The sequence below is a fragment of the Copadichromis virginalis genome, linkage group LG3 (assembly GCF_057382275.1).
Source record: "Copadichromis virginalis isolate Kocher_CV1m ecotype Utaka linkage group LG3, C_Virginalis_male_GT1.1, whole genome shotgun sequence".
In the NCBI taxonomy this organism is placed as follows: domain Eukaryota; kingdom Metazoa; phylum Chordata; class Actinopteri; order Cichliformes; family Cichlidae; genus Copadichromis; species Copadichromis virginalis.
In genome coordinates, this window is record NC_140620.1 from 1,467,108 (window position 1) to 1,486,136 (window position 19,029).

The window sequence follows — 19,029 nt, forward strand, 5'->3', positions numbered from 1 at the left end:
ATAATGAGATTCATGTTTCCACACAAAGTTACAAAGTGCAGCATCGACTGTTTTCTGAATGATTGAGGATCATCTGTGACTCTTACAGGATACACTAAGTCAGATAATCTTTGTAAAATGTGTGAATGACTTTTTGAAGTACTGACCAAAATCTGCTGGTTTACAGTATCAAAGGCTTTATATCAATAAAGAATAAATAGGTGTTTTCACGTCTGTAATCCTTATGATCAATCAGATCCAGAATCAATCTAAGAGGAACAGGAAGTGATGAATAACCAGGAAGTGTGGAGTCAGTCTGAAGTCCAGAGCACAGCCTGAGTCCACAGTCCTGAGCAGAGCCACAGTGAGACTGAAGCAGCAGCTCGATGCTCCTACAGTGGATCTGTGGTTACATGAGCAGATTTCTATGGATCCAGTGTGACTGTGATGAGTCCTGATGAAGTGAACAGAGTGAAGATTTGTGTAGAAGCAGGAAGTGTGATCAGCTGCACTCACCACTGTTGCTGAGAGGAACCTGATGGACTCCAGTGAATCTTCTTTTAGAGACAAACAGGACTCGACTGCAGCTCTGCTGCTGCTCTCTCACACTTTCACTTCTGCAAAATGACGTTGGGCTTCTTGTTTTTCAGGTGTTGCTCCGCCTCTTCCTGCCTCTCCCTTTACAGGAATCAGCCGGTCTGTACTCAGTGACTGTGTGCAGCGGGTGGGAGGAGTGAGGAGTGGTGTGTGGGTTCACACAGTAATGACGGCCTCAGGTGATCAGGAGAAACTCACCTGGATTTCCTTTTTCCACAGCAGACTGAGAGCTTCAGGTGGACCCTGAAGGAGGTCTCAGACACAGGTGGTAAAAGTACACACAGTGTGTACTGAAGTAGAAGTACTACTGTTAAAAATACTCCAAGTACTAATTCAACTTCTTTACTCAAGTAAAAGTAAAAAGTAGTGGCTGTGAAATGAGAGTAAAAAGAGCTGATTGAAGAACATTTCTAACACGTGTTTATACAAAGCTAACTGCTGTGGTTTGGAGTAGAGATTCCTGAGTTTACCAGGTGCACCTGAAGGCAGCACAATTTAAACCGTAAATAATGATGTAGGTGCGCAAATCCTTTTCAAGCGTCACAGCATCAAATGAGCCGGCTTACGTTTGTTGCACTTCTACACCAAGTTTTACGCTCGCGTTTCTTCGTTGCTGATTTTTGTTCCACAAACCAAAAGAAAAAAGATTCAACCTTTAATATATTTTCATGTGTGTTTCAAGCACTGTGACATATCACACACACACATGCTGAGTGTGTCACTGATAAAGCTGTGACACAGCAGCTCACTCAGTCCAGTCCAGGTAACAGACTCACCTGTTAGCAGCAGCTCTGCCCTCACAGAGCTCAGCTGCTTATTTCAGTCAGCAGGAAACATTAATATTATGGACTACAGCCGTCTGTCAGGGCCGTTCAAGGACACAACGTCACACACAGGTTTAAACTGTTAGACTCATGAATACCCACAACGTTCGATGCACATTTCTCTTTAACAGGAGCAAACGGCCTGATCAGATAATATAAGAACTCATAAAAGCTCATTTATGTAAATCTCTGCTTGGACCAGTGAAACAGTCTCACACTGATTAAACACCATCACTACTTCAGTAATGACAGAGGGGCGTAGGCGTGCTCGTGGGACAGCTTCCTCCAGCTGTGGAAACCAGATGTGGAAGCAGACTCCCTGATGTTGCAGTCCAACACCAGTGTGAGCAGAGAGGACTCAGCTGCTGGGCGGAGCTTATCTTCCTGTCCTGTTCAAATCCAGCATGAAACTCTTCTTATGTTCCCTCTTCAGTCTGATCCTGTCTAACAAACATCACTGTTCACCTCCTCCTCCCTCTGTGACTCCTTCATGTCCACTTTACTCCTCAGTAAGTCTCCACAGCTCCAAGCCAGCTCTGCATTCAGAGTTAGTCCACGTTCTCACCTCCATCTTCAACCTTTCCTCAGCCAGAGTGTTGTGTCTGTGCTTCCACAGGCCCCGCTGGTTTACAAACTTGTTCCTGTTAACGGAAACAAGACGAACAGCTTTTACTTGCTAGCAAGGGAGGACCGCTCGGTGTGTCAGGAAAGCACTGAATCCACCCACAGACGACCTTTTACTGAACACAGTTACAGTACACACAAGCACCACCCATTGTAAACCCGCTATGGTCAACAAACATAAGGCCCTATGTGTGTGTGTGTGTTTGGGGTGCGTTTGTGTGACCTCCTGCCCACAAAAGGATGATAAAGCAGGAAGCTTACTAAGCAGCAAACAGAGCCCTCACATAGATGTGCCTATAACAAAACACTGCAGCCTCCCCACCAACAAACTGGCTGGAGAGGTGGTCAGAGACAAAGGAACGTCTTTGATCAGGCTGCTTGAACCAAGACTTACAAACTTAAGTAACACAATGACAACATTTAACAATTTGACTCCCACACAGAGCACTATCCCCACATGCTTCAAGACCACAACCATCATGCCCCTCCCCAAGAAAAGCCCAGCCACTAAACGCCTGCAGACCAGTCGCACTGACTCCCATCATTGCAAAGTGCTTTGAGAGAGTGGTGCTGGCCTACATCCAGAGCAACATCCCAGACACTCTGGACCCCCTGCAGTCTGCCTACCGGCCCAATAGGTCCACGTCAGACGCCATCGCTGCTGCCCCTCACTACTCCCTCTCCCACCTGGAAAACAAAGACCTCAGGGTGCTTTTTGTTGATTATAGCTCCGCCTTCAATACAGTCATCCCTCACAAACTCATTCCCAAGATCCTCAGCAGCTTCTACAGCTGCACTGTGGAGAGCACACTGACCAGCTGCATCACTGCATGGTACGGCAGCACTACTGCTATGGACCAAACGCCTGCAGAGAAGATGATCAGGACCCCGCTGCCCTCTGCATCCACCATCGCAGAGTCCAGAGGAGAGCTGCCTCCATCCTCAAAGACCCCACATCCCCCCAACACGGCTGTTCACACTTCTACCCTCAGAACGAAGGTTCAGAAGTTCAAAATCCAGAACATCCAGACTCAACAACTCCTTCTTCCCACTGCTGTCAGACTCTTGGACAGCTGACCTGTTTTAACAGTAATGTTTGCACATCAGGTCATCTTTCATATCAAGCTCACAGCTCCTTTGCACATACATCTACCTCACACTTACATTTAGTCTCCACTCATTTATTCATAGTATTTGTATTTTATCTTGTTCTATTTGTATTTATTAGCCTGCATCTGTGTGTGGACAGCACAGAGATCCACATCTGAAACCATCAACAGTCACATGTAGATCTGCTTCATCTTCAGCTTTGTGTTTCGTTTTTGTCTGATCTTCTCTGAAGCTTCCTGACAGTCAGCAGCTTTGACCTTTGACCCACATGAAGCTAACATGTGACACAGAGTCAGGACGCTCCGTGGAGATCCATCAGCACAGCAGAAACACGCTCGGGGTCATCATCTTTAGAAACTTCCTGTGGATCCTACAGTCTGAGATCCAGAGCTGTCACTAGGATGGTTCAGTCATTTCTCATCAGCTACAATTAGAACTCAGAGCTGAGCAAATATAATCAATCACATGCTGTAGAAACATAGAAGTTTCTATCCTTCAGAAAACATCTGACAAAAAGATCTAAAAGTGTGTGAAGAGCAACACTTGTTGTTCTCTAAATGTTTGGCCACAGCTGTAGAAAACACTGTGAGTGTTGGTCAGTAATTACATTTAATTTAATTTCTCTTTGTGCAGGTGAACACTGTCCAATCTTCTATCTAAATGACTGCTTTGTCTTTAAAAAGGTGAAGAGCCTGAGGCCGGTGACCTTTCCCCGAGTACATCCTCACAGCGGCTCACAGGACCAGGCCTCACTCCTGTCCTGCCAGAGGAGAAGCTTCAGAGTGTCCGTGCAGTTCAACCACACCTGTCATATTCAGTACGGCGTTCATGCAGGTTGCTACCCGACAGTTACAGCATGTAGTAATACAGTCCCACTGCCTGTTCAGCATATGCAAACATATGATGAGTTCAAGCATGTGATGACAAAGGCCTCCCACTGTGGGCATTTCATCATGTTTAGGAGCCTCATCCAGCCACACATCTGATCAGTGGAGTATTAGTAACACAGAAAACTAAAGAGGACACATGTTACTTTTATCTTTATTTATTTTATACATTTGTCATTGTTAGACATGAGGTTCACTGAAATCATTAGTTTTGTCAGATTTCTCTCCCTCTTCCATGTGACTGTGTCAGCTCGTCAGCATCTGTTTGGGACGAGAATGCACCAGGAAGTAATGAAAAGTACCATTAAAAGCAGGAGAGGTTCTTATATTACAGAAGAAGAGATTATTTAAAAAACTATCTCAATGCCATCAATGATTTATGGCACTGAGATAGTCCCGTTCTACCTTTAAATACTCGAGAAACAACAAGTAGGCCTGCAGTGCGAGAGCGAAGAGACCTGAACACTGAACAGAATCAGAATACTTTATTAATCCCTTGACTACGTCATGATCCACCTGATCGCTCCGTACAGACAGAGGCTGAAGCTCTCCAAACCTGTCATGAGGACTAAAAAGCTGTGGAGCAACAAGTTGCTGGAGGACCTTGGCACATGTTTACAGATGAGGATGAGTTCATGGACGCTGTCACCTCCTATATCCACTTCTGCGAGGACAGCATCGTGCCATCACGCACCAGGGTGAGTTATAACAGTGACAAACCCTGGTTTACTCTTAAACTCAAACAGCTGTGGCTGGAAAAGAGACAGGGACAGAGAGGCCAAGTACAGGTTCAGTAAAGAAGTGGACATTGCTAAACACCAGCACTCTGACAAGATGCAGCAGCAGATCTCAGAGAACGACTCTGCCGACAACTTCTTCTTGGCCAACACCGTCAACGACTTTTACTGCCCTTTTTATGAGCCATCAAGCAGCCTTCATACCTCCACCAGCCCCAACAATAGAGACACCTCTGACACTAATTTTTGATTAAAGTGTTGTCTTGCAGTATGTTTCGCACTAAGTACCACAGCAATTCCCTAATGTTGTAAATCTGCTCAATGTTTGGCAATAAAACCCTTTTCTGATTCTGATCTCGAAGGAAATTATGTAACAGCTGTTGACAGAGGAAGATCAAAGCTTCTTTAAACTGTGTGAACCTCAAAAAGCTAGCAGAGGGTCTGCTCTTCATCCACCAGCTCCTCTTCACCATGTTTTACCACCAGAGGAATTTGGGTTTTTATTTTTTCCTTTCTGTGGAACTCGTCAGACGTCCTGTAGGAGCAGACAGAGGAGCATCAGATGTATCCAGTCTGGTCTCATATTGACACACATGTAACATCACATGGTCCAGTTTCACAAAGAGAAGTGAAAAATCAGCTGCATGGGAGATGTTTGGTAAATTTCATGTTTTTTAGGGTGCTGAATCCAAAAGTTATGTCAATTTCTCTCCATCATGTACAGTGTTTTTGCAAAACATGAGGAGTTTCCATCAAAAACAGCAACGATAAAATAAAGGACCCATATTTTATTACAATTAACTATGTATCATTGTTCTGCGATTCCTCAACTCCTGCTATGAACAAAATAAACCTGTTGAGACATGATCATTGCTCATCTGATCATCCTTACACTTTCTATTTTTATGTCTCTTGAGTCTCTATCTTAGAAATACTTGAATTAATGTAAGAAATCATTATTGGATATGGTTTTCTGACTCAAATATAGAACAGCAGATTTCAGCTTGAAAAAACTTTATTACACTAAAAACATGAGTTTTGCCAGACAACCTGATGAGATGGCATTTTTAAATACTTTTTCCCAGTTTCAGTGAGAAAAAATCTATAAGAAACAGTAAATCAGTCCAGCAGTACTGGAGGAGGTCCAGAGGTGCACAAGGAGGCCACCTTAAAGATCTGACACATTTAAATCAGGTCTGGTTTTATTTCCATCATCCTTTAAGGAAGGTTTGGATTTGTTATGTCACTGTGATATTCACATCATGTCAGTCACCTCCACACTGAACACTTCACACCAGCTTTAACAACAGACAAAGAACAAGAGGAACAGAGAGAAGGAGGGAGGAAGAGGACATGATTCAGAGGAAGGACAAAGGAGAAGGGAAGGGACAAAATGCATAGAATTAAGGCCGCAGTTAGCCTGCGACTTTTGCATCCCCCAATTTTGGGGCAGGAATTGGCCGGGGTTTAGTAGTCTGTTGGGGCATTACGTGGGGATGCGCGTACTGCCCCAGGGGTGGAGAGTGGGTCATGCCATTCAAGGCAGCATTTTTGCAGAAGAAAGCTCTCTGTGGGGAGCCATTGCTCCCCACTCCTAACTTTTCACTCCCATTTGTCCTGCAGACTTCGAGGGCTAGGGGCCGTTTCGTCCCAGCCAGTGCTCTATATTAGCCTTTCTCTCACATATGTAGCATGAGAGAAGGTATAACACTGTAGAAAAGGAGTGCCTGGCTATTCAGTGGGTGGTGCCGGGGAGACAGGTAAGGCCACAGGTGGAGGCATTTAGACTTCTCACAGTCTCTTCTTTTTATAGTGAAGCAAGAGAATATACAGTGGGGCAAAAAAGGTTCTGTGTTATTGTTTGCCATCAGTCTGACTGTGGCATATTCAGTGTTGTGTTATCAGGGGTTCTTCCAAAAGTGCAGTATTCATTCCTTGGTTCTGTCCGTGTTGAGGATGAGGTGAAGAAGCTTCTGTGATGAAAAGAAACTCAAAGAAGTCCAGACGCTTTTCTCTCCAAGCTCCTCAGACTACTGACGCTTGTTTCTCTCTTTGTAAAAATGAAATTTAAAGTGAATTTTGAATCAAATGTTTCTCTTCTTTCTCCCTCAGAGTGCAGACATGTCTGCTGCCAGCAATCTGCGATCTGAAGATCAGTTTCTGTGCTCCATCTGTCTGGATGTGTTCACTGATCCAGTCTCTACACCATGTGGACACAACTTCTGCAAAACCTGCATCAGTCAGCACTGGGACATGAGTCAGAGCTGTCAGTGTCCCATGTGTAAAGAGACTTTCTACACTCGACCTCAGCTGAGGGTCAACACCTTCATCTCTGAGATGGTTGCTCAGTTCAGACGTGAAGCTCAGCAGAAAGCCAGCAGCAGCAGCTCAGAGCAACAAGCTGCCAAACCAGGAGAAGTTCCCTGTGGACTTTTTGGTCGACTCCTTTGCTGTCTTTTACTTACTTACTTAATTAATTAAGAACTAATTTGTGCTGTGTGTGTGTGTGTGTGTGTGTGTGTGTGTGTGTGTGTGTGTGTGTGTGTGTGTGTGTGTGTGTGTGTGTGTGCTGTCATTCACTTGCAGGTGTTTGTACCATTAAGCTGTAATAACAAGAACAATAAATAAGAGATTAGGAACAATATTGAATCTATATATATATAATATAATAAATAATATATATAATTATATATATTATATATAACAATAAAAAATGCTATGATTCACATAAATAAAAATAAAATGTATGATGGATGAAACCTTATCAAGGCTCTCAGCGCCTCCTTTGTTCTTGTTGTAGTCCTGGATCATCAGAGGCTTCCTGTCCTCTGTGGTGCTGACAGCGGCGTCTTTGTGTAGGACGACAAGATGTCAGGATGACATTTCTATTCTTCTTGGGAACTTATGACACAAGAGTGTGTGTGTCAGTGAAAGCACATTTGGATGAGAGTCCTTCCTCTGGTTGATACCAGCTGAGGGGGAAGTTCAGGCTTGTTCTTCCTCACTGTCCCTACCATGGTGAGCTTTCTTTTCAGCAGCTCCTGACCACCTGTCTCCTGAAGCACCGTGCACTTGTGGATTACCAGCTTCTGCAGTCTTTTCCTCAACACTAACCCTCATATAGTGTGAATGATGTTGTGAAGCTGGTTAGGGTTTAGAATGTACGTGGTTAATGATGTGCTTTTGAACACACCATGTGTGAAATAGTCCCATGTGACCCCGTGGGGAGCTGTTTATCTTGTGCCTTGTTTCTCTCCTGTTCCCACCTGTGTTTTTCCCTCTGAAGAACTGGTAACCAGTGTGAAACGTCAGGGATGCTCGATCAGACCAGTGAGAGCAAACAAACCCAGCCCTCCCAGCTTATGGTTTAATCTTTATTGGGGGAGAAAACTTTTTAAGCCCTAATTTTGACAGGGAGTAGAGTCTTTGAAGCCTTTTCTGGATCCTCAGAGGGGATGAAGGAGGCAGAGGAGGAAGCAGAGATCGGTCTGTGTTTCATTGTAAGATAGAGACCTGGACCATTCTGGGAATGACAGCCGACTTTGGCCCATCGGTGGAGGATCTCATGAAGAGAGACGGCAGGGAGAAGGACAGTGTTTCATCGATAACAGCTCCAACACCTACAGTGTATATAATATATACATCAAAGTATATTTGCTATACTTAATGTATATAACATCATGTTCTTCTGTCCCCTTCACAGTGCAGGAGCGTGTCAGGATAGATTTCACTGCGTGTTGTATTTGTATAACTGTGCATGTGACAAATAAAGAAACTTGACTCTAATCAGCACAAACGAGGCTCTGACACATGGATTGTTTTTATAGTTTATTTAAAAGGATTAACCCCAAAATGTGAAAACAAGACCATCAACAGGCAAGACAGAGCTGACAATGTTACTGATGTCTGTCTGTAAATAAAGGGTGAGTGGAAACTAAAACTGGGGTTGGGAAACTTGCTGTGATCACTAACAGCTGCACGAGTTCTGGAGTCACCAATAAAACAAAAAGTATAAAAAAGGTTTAGCAAGCTCAGCATTACATAGATAAGGGATTAGGTGGGGATACTTTCAATGCAAACCCAGGATGAGAGCACGAGGTGAGGCAGAGGAGGAGCAGGGAAGTGATGAAGGAGGACCAGAAGGATTCTTCTGTATCTTTGGGTTTGCAGCAATAAGCAGGTGGATTTTTAATGTTTCTAACTGTTTGCACAGTTTCCGTGCTGTTATTCTTTAGCTTTGGGGCCGTTTTATAATAGTTTTGTCTGAGGTGTTTAAGCTTCTATTTGTTCATCCACAATATTGTTTAGCTGATTCTATACGAGCTCGTTCCAGTTCTTTCAGTCAGTCTGTTGCTTCTCTCCCGATCATTTTCCCTGTTCCTCATAAATCCCAAGGGTGGGGCCCGTGGGTCCATGTTAGAGTCTGGACACATTTCCACCCTGAAAAGAAGAAATGACATTCAGTTACCTTTGTGTGCAGCAGAAATGCCTCCTGGGTGCACTGGAGATAGAAAAGCACATTCCTCACTTATTTTAAAGCTAAGCTCGGGTAATTTTATATGTGACTTTTTCTATCAGGTGAACAAACTGTGCATGCATATTCACGCTAAAGTTAAATGCAGAGAAAGCGCAGAGTCTCTGCTTTCAGAAACAATTGGATTAGTTTCAATTGAGCGAACGGTTCAAACGTTACAGTGATTTAAAAACGTTGCAGAAACCTGTTGGATTGTGAGTTTCAGGCATTAAATGCAATTCTACATCCGGACACTAGAGGGCGCAGAGCGCGATGGTGGTACCGAGCAGTGTTTTGGGGCGCAGAAGAAGAATTTCACAGAAAGAACTTCCTGTTGTGAAGCTAACGCCAGCACAGCATGTGTGTCGTTTGTGTTCACGGTTTAAAGAAGATTATTGTGTTTTCGTCTACTTGTTACCCAGGCTGACAGCAGCTTCACTGCCTCAGGTTAGTAAACATTACAATGAATGTGCACGGCGCACCTCACAGTACAGGCTGTTGTTCGGTCATTCGCACATCAGGATGCGGGTCATTGTGTGTACACTGTGGCTTTAGGCTGCAGGTTGATGGATGCTAATGCTAGCGACTTGGCTAATGCAGAATACAGTGGAGCCCCGACTTACGAAAAGTTCAAGTTACGAAGGCACTGAACGGCAATACTTCTGCCCGTGTTACGGCAAAATGCCCGCGTAACGAAATCCGCTGGCTCTGATTGGCTGAGCCTTCAATGCCCACAGTGCCTTCCAAATCATGTGACAACCCCTTGGCTTCCGTACTTGCTGTCACTACCCGATCCGTACCGGAAACCCGATCGGTACCCCGCATGCGCAAATCTTACGTCACTTCCTCTCTTTGCCAACATTGCGACATTCAATATATTTGAATGATACGGTTAGCGCCCAGTTAGCTCCTAGCATTTCTCAGCAGCTCTGCCTCCTTTTCGACTACCAGGACATTTAAACAATGAATAATCCGTATCCGCAACAAATTTTTGCTTTTCTCCTCAACAGAAAGCGTTCCCCGATTGAACAACAGCGCCGTAAAATAAGAAGAATGGTGCCTAATGACAGAGTTAATAATACAGACTTTATAATATGTCACGTGAAGATTCAGCAGCCAGATGAAGTGTTTACTGGCAATTGACAGTGATAGCAGACATTATCATCACTTTTCCAACAATCCTCTCCACACAGACAAGCATAAACACACTCGATTATCACGAAATCAAATTTAACACACGTTTGTAATGACGCTAATTCAGTTTACAATAGGGTTCATTCGCTCAGTCAGCAGGTGGCGGTATCCTCGTACACTGGGGAGTACACTGCCATTAAAGGAACAGAAGAAGAAGAAAACCCCTGCACATGCGCGGTACGGATCGGGTAGAACCGATTTGTACGGTCTGACTTTGCACATGCGCAGTAAGGATCGGGAGTCCCGATCCGTCACTATCTTTTAATTTTTTTATTTTTGTCTACATTATATTAAATGTTTCATTAGTGGAAACATGTTAAGAGATACTTGTTATTCTTAACATCTTAACAGATACTCTGACCTGTAACTATCGTAAAATGCTTCGACCGGAAGTAGACACCTTTCGCGCATGCGGGGTACCGATCGGGTTTCCGGTACGGATCGGGTAGTGACACCTGCGCTTCGCTGTTCCACTTGAACCACGCAGCTAGCAAAATGAAGCGTAAAGTAGGGCTGGGTATCGTCACTGATTTCTAGAATCGATTCAATTCCGATTCACAAGGTCCCGAATCGATTCGATTTAGTTCGATTCGATTTAAATCTGGGAAATTTTGACAGTCAGAAATATAATTCAGATCAGTACATTTACATATTTTTGTATCAATAAAAAGGAAGCTGACACACTTTATCACAGGTGTGAGCGTCACAGCAGAGGCCTTTGTGTCAAAGTAGCTGAAGATAAAACACAGAAAAACATGAAGGAGATGTTCCTGGCCTGGGATTTTATAAAAATATTCTGCAGTACATCAAAAACGAAAGAAAACCATTAATCAACATATGAACATTACCTCTGACGTTACAGCGGTTTTATTACAGACACAGCGTTTTGCATTTTGAATAATTTTAAAAAGTTTAAATTTGTTCAGTATTGAACGGCAGAAATTAGGTTTTCTTTTCGGAAGAATGTAAAAGGGAAAAAAACAGCGGCTGACAGCCTGTAAGCAACAGTAGACTTGTGCGTAACAAGCAAGCGAATAATGAAGAAAGGGAAACTGTTCCTGAAGTATAGAGAGAGAGAGAGAGAGAGCTAGCTGCGCATCGCGATGGAAGCAAAACAGTAAAAGTGAATTCATGACGATGTTTATGTGAAGCGTTTGGATCTTCTTTTGCTGCTGGTTCGGTCAATATTGTTTGGAGAGAGATCAAACTAACAGCTTTAGAATCAGCGCATAAAGGGCGTGAACACAAAGCGCCGACCCGCCGACAGATCAGAATCAGCGAGCTGTCGGCTTTCAGCCCCGACCGTGAGAAAGGCGCCATCTAACTGATTCTGATCCGCGGGTCGCGCTGTGTGTTTAAGTCTATGTGCAGAGTCCCTGTACCTGCTCTCATTTACTGTTTGGTGGTTGTTGAAATTTTGTGAGATGTCACCTGAGATTCTGGCATTTCGGGCAAAATAAATTTATATTAAAAATCGATTCAGGATTTTAATGAATCGATTTTACGTTATCCAAGCCAGAATCGATTTTAATCGATGAATCGATTATAAAAACCCAGCCCTAGCGTAAAGTACTGTCGATGAAAACAAAGAGAGAAATTATTGATAAATATGAGCGAGGTGGGAAACTTAGTGCTATTGCACGCGAGTATGGCCGAAATCCTTCGACCATAGGAACAATTCTAAAACAAAAAGAAGTCATCAAAGCAGGTAAACCTTCAAAGGGCACCACCATCATGTCCAAAAGGAGGACCCCCATACACGACGAGATGGAAAGGCTTCTCCTTGTTTGGATTAAAGACAAGGGAGAGACTGGCAATACCCCCACAGAGACTGTCATTTGCGAGAAGGCGTCCTCAATTTATAATGATTTAGTAAGTAAGGCAGCTTCCGATGAGCAGCCAACGGCATCGACGTCCTCGCAGGAGGCACCCCTAACCTCCCCAGAGTTCAGGGCATCGCATGGGTGGTTTTATCGGTTCAAGAAGAGGACTGGCAACCACTCCGTTGTGCGTCACGGCGAGGCAGCAAGTTCCAATCACAAGGCTGCCGAAGAATTTGTTAAAAAATTTGAACTTATAAATCAAGAAGGCTACATCCCCCAGCAGGTATTCAACTGTGACGAGACTGGCCTCTTCTGGAAAAAGATGCCGCGGCGTACGTACATCACCGCGGAGGAAATAAAGATGCCAGGCCACAAGCCCATGAAGGACCGTCTCCACCCTCGCCCTGTGTGCTAATGCCAGTGGGACTGTAAGGTCAAGCCACTCCTAGTGTACCACTCAGAAAATCCGCGTGCCTTCAAGAAACACAAAAACTTTAAAGGAGAGGCTCGAGGTTATGTGGAGGTCCAACCCCAAGGCCTGGGTGACCCGACAGTTCTTTGTCGAATGGGTCAACTTGGTCTTTGGGCCTGCTGTCAAGAAGTTCCTCGAGGAGAACGAGCTCCCCATGAAGTGCCCTCTGATCATCGATAACGCCCACCCCTCTGGCCTCGAGGACGATATCCTGGAGGAGTTCTCGTTCATCAAGGTTCTCTTCCTCCCTCCCAACACGAGCCCTCTCCTCCAGCCCATGGACCAGCAAGTGACCTCTAATTTAAAGAGACCGTACACGAAACACATGTTCAAACGGTGTTCGGACATAACAGAGAGTACGCAGCTCAGCCTCAGGGAGTTTTGGAAAAATCATTTCGACATCGCTGCATGCCTCAAGTTGATTTCTTTGGCATGGCGGGAGGTGAGTCGTCGAACGCTAAATACTGCTTGGAGGAAGCTGTGGTCTGATGCTGTTGCCCCTCGAGATTTTGAAGGCTTTGAGGGGGAACCTCAACCTGAAGTCAAGGTTGAGGAGATCGTAAATCTCGGCACCGCCCTGGGACTGCAGGTTGACGAGGAGGATATAAACGACCTTGTGCATGAACATCGAGAGGAGCTGTCAACGGCAGAGCTGCAAGAGTTGGAGGCGATGCTGCACTCATCAGTACAGCAACAATTCAGCGAGGAGGAGGCCGTCATACCATTGGCCGATATCAAGGACAATCACCCTGAAAAGAACTTTACCGCTCATGCTATAGAGCATTTTGTTGACATCTCCCACTTCAGATCCATTTTGAAAAGTAGACAGAGACAGACGTCGTTGGATAGATTTTTCACAAAGAGGCCAGCAACAAGTCAACCTTCAGGTGAAAGTGTGCCTACATGCAGCATATGTATGCATGCATACAGCTGACACATATATACACTTATTCCTCTAATTTTGAGTTATTGGTAATGTTTTTACCCAAATGCGATACTTCTTAAAATACAAGCAGACATTACAAAGAAAGCTGAAGTGTTACTAATTGTGTAAAAATGTCTGAATTGTTTTTTGTTGCCTTTCTTTTTTACTTGTAGTGTTTTAGATGTCAGGGCTGTTGGTGGATTAAAACTTTTTGTTAATAAAAATAATGTTCTCTCTGGTCTTTAATGTGCACTTCAGTGTCTGTTGCACTACCTCCTGATGTTTAAAGCCTGATTAATCTTTGAATTAAAAAATCAACAACTTTACACCTTAATGTTATGCCAGTTTCCCCCGTGGTGGTGCTGTATGTATGCATGCATACGTATGCTTTCTTCAGCCTCCACCACCTCCGCCACCAAGAACTCCGTCTCCAGCCAGCATCTAAGCACTCAAAAGGCGCGATGGCTGCTTCGATTTACGAAAAACCGTCGGGAACAGATTAATTTCGTAAGTCGGGGTTCCACTGCAGTGTGTTGCTGTGACATTTGTGAGGTTCCCTCAGACACACTCCGCCAGTCTTGTTGCTGTTAACAACAAAATATTAAAAAATCCACCATCTGTTCCACCGTCACCAGTTAATCTGGAACACCGGGTGATTTAACGCTACTCTGTGTTCATACTTGGAAGTATTAGCATGTTATTGACTTGGATACTATATTGTTTTAAGCCTTTGTGAATGTTTGTTCATTTTAAAGTGAAAACGCCATCTGCTTTTGGCACAAAACTATCGAATTTGCAGCTTCGGTTAAGTGGGATGGTTTGTCAGACATCACTGTAACATCATCCTACAGTAGGACCGTTTGTCAAACAGTGGTTACATGATGTCTGGAGACTTTCTGGTTCAGTTTTGTTTGTTTAGCAACTTCTGCTCATTTACGTAACTGCTGTTTTAGTCATGGCTTGTTTTCTTTGCGTTTGCTGGTTGTAGAAATGGTTTCTATGAAGCGTTTCTTTTAGCTGAACGAACTGCTCGTGTGCGTGCATGTTTTATACATGTGCTAAAGTTAAATGTCTTTGTGCAGAACATTGTGTGCTTTGGAGAAACAGCAGAGGATCAACAAAGGTTCAGTTTTAAAGTAGGTACTGCTCGGTTTCCAGTGTAGCGAAATAGCTAGTTTTACATCATACCGAGACACGCTACTGGTGCTATAAAGTGATGTGCAGAGTTTGTCTCTCTCTTTGTATTTGCAGTCCAAACAACATGGAGAAAAACATTGTGTACTGCCTGCTGTGCAACAAGCCCCAGCTGTTCATTCGGAATCACCTGAGCGGAGTGTGCCTGAAACACGGCACAGCACAGGAGAGGGAGCAAGAAGCTTCCAGAGCTAAAGCCTCCCAGAAGCTGTTTTCCAGGGAAGGTCGACTCTGGAGCTTCTCGGAGCTGCAGGAGTTTTGCAAGGACGCAACATCTTGCACCAAACTCTGCAGTCGTCTTCAGAGTCGTGGCTTTATCATCACAGACACTCCCCAAACCTTCCCAACACAGAGGTCTGATGAGCTTGTTGCCACTCTGGCTCACACATACTGCAGGACACATACGCACTTTCAACACTGTCTTACTGTCACCTTTGCAACAGCTTTGATAAGAAGGAAATCCTCGCCGTGGCCAAAAAGGACATCGAGTATTTCCACCAAAAGCTTGCAGGCGGTGATTGCATCCCCAGCGTTGCCATGACAACGTTCAGGCAGTACTGCGAGGCCATCCTGATGTTACAGCACGGACTGACAGCAGGTGCTGTTCAGGAACTTTCTGTAAGCGCCGCCAACAAAAACAGTAAATTATAAGTGATAGTTGATGGAAGTGTGCATCACCCTGAGCTCCAACACTTTGTCCCACACCCACAGGTGCAGGACTGGATGGAGCGAAGGGCAAGCTTGAGGATGACCATCCAGGAAGAAGAAGTAAGTCCTTTGTTCTCAGCAGCGACTCTCTTCCTGCTCTGTGTGGACCCTGGGAGGTGATTTATAGTTGTCATTGATGGCTCTTGTCTCTGCAGCTGTTGCAGTGCTACTTTAAGAACATCCGCCCAGTGTGCTTACAAAACCAAAGAGCTGGCAGTGACGACGGGGGCAGGTTCTTCCTGGGAGAAGGTGGGGTCCCTCTGACCAACCCAGCAGCAGATGTATGGCGCCTGAGGGCCAGGTGAGTGCTGCACACCACTGGATCCATACTGGTAAAACTTTGCCAGTGTGGTCATAGCACTCAAACACATGTGTTGCTGCGTTTGTTGGTGGATGTAGAACTGCTTCACCTTTCTAATTTGGTTAGATACCTGCGCAGCGACACTGAGGATCCTGCGGCTGGGTCAGCATCACACTCAGCAGGAGGAGTAGAAACCTCGGGACAGGCCAGGTATGCTTTTTGTTTTTATGTTACCCACTAGCACAAGAAAACCTGCGTTACAAGTTTCCACATCCAAACTATTGGTGGTTTCTCTCTCATTCTGTGTAGGCCCATTTCCACAAAGCGCCTACCACTCAGGGAATGGGATGCCTTCCAGCGGACCTTCCCAGTAACCCTAAATGGAGAGCCACCTTCAAAACGCCGGTGTGTACAGGCTGGTTTTCCACACTACCGAGCCCACTACCACAGGTGGAGGGAGCTTCAGCTTAAGCAGAGAGTTCAGCACATCCTCGGTAAGCCCGTCATGCTAATGGACGCTCTGCCTCCATTATTTACAGCTCTAATATATACACATAGCTCAGCAATTCTTCACATCACAGAGGTTCAAATATATATGATTGACTCAGATGGTTGATTTGCAGTATTCCTCACGCCTCGCTCTGGGACAGGGTGTGCCAGAAGAGGCAACGCCCCTCAGCGTGCAAGAGTACAGACGGCATTAGATAAGGAGACCTGGAGCACCAACAAGCCCACTGTTGATGCCGTCCTACGGGCCTGGGTTGCTCCACAGCCCAGGATCCAGGACAGCCCGTCCCTCATGTCCTCGATTTCAGAGCAGAAATGGAAGGGCCTGGCTTTGAAGGACTTCGGGGGGGAAAAGGGCAAAGGTAAATGCACCTATCGTTTGGACCACACCCTCGTTTGACAGCAAGTCAACATTTCTAAAGAGCTTATGATGACTTCCTGTTGCTCACAGGTGTCATCGCCCTGATGCCCTTCAACAAAGGAGACGTCGTCTGCGACTACCACGGGACGTGCATCACCAAAGCTGCAGGGAATCAGAGGCGGCAGTCAGGGTCTCTCTTCTTCTACAGGGACGAGTGCCACAGGGCTGATGCCACTGCGTCCCCCTGTGCCTGCCACCTGCACAAGGACTCCTATAGAAGGCACATGAACCATTGCCAAAGGAATCCAAACGTGAAGCCACAAAGGTTCACCATGAACTTCCCTGCTGGTCCTCGGGAGAGTGTGCTGTTCATCGCCCTGAGGGACATCGCGGTTGGAGAGGAGCTCCTGTGGGACTATGGAGTCTAGAGATGGCACCGTGTTTTATGTCCCATATCCTACATTTGGATTTCTGCCCACACCGACATGACTCCAATAGTGTATTTTATAATCAATAAAACTGTGTTTTTTAATATATTGCTGCGTTTTGTATAAGTTCAAACTCAAACTAAAGCTGTTCTGTTATATATCTTTCTCAGAGGTGAAATGCCGGTTGACTCGGTCCATCCCTGATGGAGTCTCCCATAAATCCTTTGGCTGGACATTTGACTTGTCTTTATTTTTCCTTTGTTTGATGCTTTGCTTGGCTTTTGTTGTGTCTGACCTTTTCTGATTAAAAGGAAATTGAGCTCACAGGACATCATGTTGCCTCAGCTGATGCAGTCCTCTTTGCAATAATGTTTATTTCCAAAGGAATTTCTAGAAATTCAGAACAGTAAAATTCACAGAATGAATTAGAAGATAACTCTGATGTAGTTAAACTAAAATCCTCTGTGGGGGTTAGTATATAAACTCTTAACACCTAGTTAGCATGAATAAGTGTTGAATGATCAACTCCAGACAGATTTGGTATTCAACACTAAGTCAGAGTTAACGTTCCAACTCTCCAATAAGAGTTAAATTAACTTATAAAGACACTTTAAAAGAGCTGAAATCAAATCTGACAGTCTTCATTTGGACATGTTGGATTTGCTGTGTGGTAAGGCACCTGGGCCAGATGGCTTTCTGACTTTACAAAACCTTCCCAGAAGAAAGAATAATTCCACTTTTTAACATGTATGTAGAAGCATATCACACGGAGGCTCTCCACCCACTGTGAGACAGGCAGTGAGTACTGAGAAACCTGCTAAACCTGCAGAACACTCATCATTTAGAGTCTGACGGGGGTTGACACTAAAATACTTTAAATGTTTAGCATGAAGATCAGAGCCTTGGATCCCACATTTGATTCGCTTTGTACCAAAGCATCAAGGGTTTCACAATATAAGAAGGGTTCTCATATAATTCATGAGAGATGTGATGCTAACGATGCAGCTTTATTATCACTGGACGCTCGTCAGGCCTCGGACAGAATAGACTGGTCAGATTTATTTAACCTTCTCCCAAGATATGGATTTGGAAATCATTTTCTCAGATGGGTTCAACTTTTGTAACAAACAATAGTTTCTAAACCCGTCACATTGGAGTGTTCCACTCATCAGGGGTGCCCGTTATCTCCAATGCTATTTATTCTGACTGGAACCTCTGGTGATGACACTTAGAATGAGAGCTGTACTATTTGGTTTCCAGTTAGGAGATCGAGAGCAGAGATTGGCCCTAGGCCCTAGACTGGCTGTCTGTTAGCAAAGTTGCAAAATTAATGCTACAAATGGAGCTATTTAGACGATTTTCTGGCTATAAATGATTCAAAATCCTCCTCCGTCCTATTCCTGAACAAGGATGAAAGGTTATGCAAAGTTTTTATATTGAGTCACTTCCTCTGCCTCCTCCAAAAGAATCCTTTCAGAAGTTAAACGATATCTTTAATTGGTTAATTTGGAATAACAAAGGTCCTAGATGAAGACTTGGCTTGTTGTACCTGCCATATGAAAGAGGGGGTTACAATTCTCTGATCTTAAACTGTATCACTGGTCTGCACAGGTGCGCTCAGCCACGCTCTATTTTTCCACTGAGACACCTGCAGCCTGGATAAAAAGTGAACAAAAAACAGTGACAAACCTTCAGTTTGATATAATTTTATTTTATTTTAAAGTTTCCACTTGACAGAAGTGTTTTTGTTTGAGATTCCCGAGGTTCGCACGGTGTCATCCTCCTGAAAAGGAAACACCTTGTGGCGTCAGGTGAGCTGCAAAAGGTGCTGTCAGTCACATGACC

At 44.6% G+C, this 19,029-nt stretch overlaps 1 protein-coding gene and 1 long non-coding RNA gene across 4 annotated transcripts; one reads left to right on the forward strand and one right to left on the reverse strand.

The window, feature by feature from the left end:
- Positions 1–8,573: 8,573 nt before the first annotated feature.
- Positions 8,574–10,292, reverse strand: LOC146712228 (uncharacterized). Its single transcript, XR_014919016.1, has 2 exons — positions 9,754–10,292; positions 8,574–9,198 (listed from the first exon to the last, which is right to left on the reverse strand). It is a non-coding gene; the product is annotated as an uncharacterized LOC146712228 (long non-coding RNA).
- Positions 9,546–17,513, forward strand: LOC146712229 (uncharacterized). Of its 3 annotated transcripts, none has more exons than XM_085451951.1 (10): positions 9,546–9,718; positions 14,768–14,821; positions 14,937–15,233; positions 15,323–15,497; positions 15,591–15,647; positions 15,743–15,888; positions 16,015–16,098; positions 16,198–16,382; positions 16,539–16,757; positions 16,847–17,513. In XM_085451951.1, exons 3-10 carry the CDS (start codon positions 14,947–14,949, stop codon positions 17,182–17,184), a joined length of 1,491 nt encoding a protein of 496 aa, XP_085308077.1. In that variant the 5' UTR covers positions 9,546–9,718; positions 14,768–14,821; positions 14,937–14,946; the 3' UTR covers positions 17,185–17,513. The 3 variants fall into 3 exon arrangements, with proteins under 3 accessions (XP_085308077.1, XP_085308075.1, XP_085308076.1); XM_085451949.1 differs by having other exon boundaries at positions 9,547–9,718; positions 16,512–16,757; XM_085451950.1 differs by lacking the exon at positions 14,768–14,821 and having other exon boundaries at positions 9,547–9,718; positions 16,512–16,757.
- Positions 17,514–19,029: the final 1,516 nt, after the last annotated feature.

Excerpts from the sequence above, each read along its gene's own strand:
- LOC146712229 (XM_085451949.1), top strand. The coding sequence starts at position 14,947 with ATGGAGAAAAACATTGTGTACTGCCTGCTGTGCAACAAGCCCCAGCTG. Across the intron at positions 15,648-15,742 it reads TGACCATCCAGGAAGAAGAA|CTGTTGCAGTGCTACTTTAA; the intron begins GTAAGTCCTTTG and ends TTGTCTCTGCAG. Across the intron at positions 15,889-16,014 it reads GTATGGCGCCTGAGGGCCAG|ATACCTGCGCAGCGACACTG; the intron begins GTGAGTGCTGCA and ends TAATTTGGTTAG.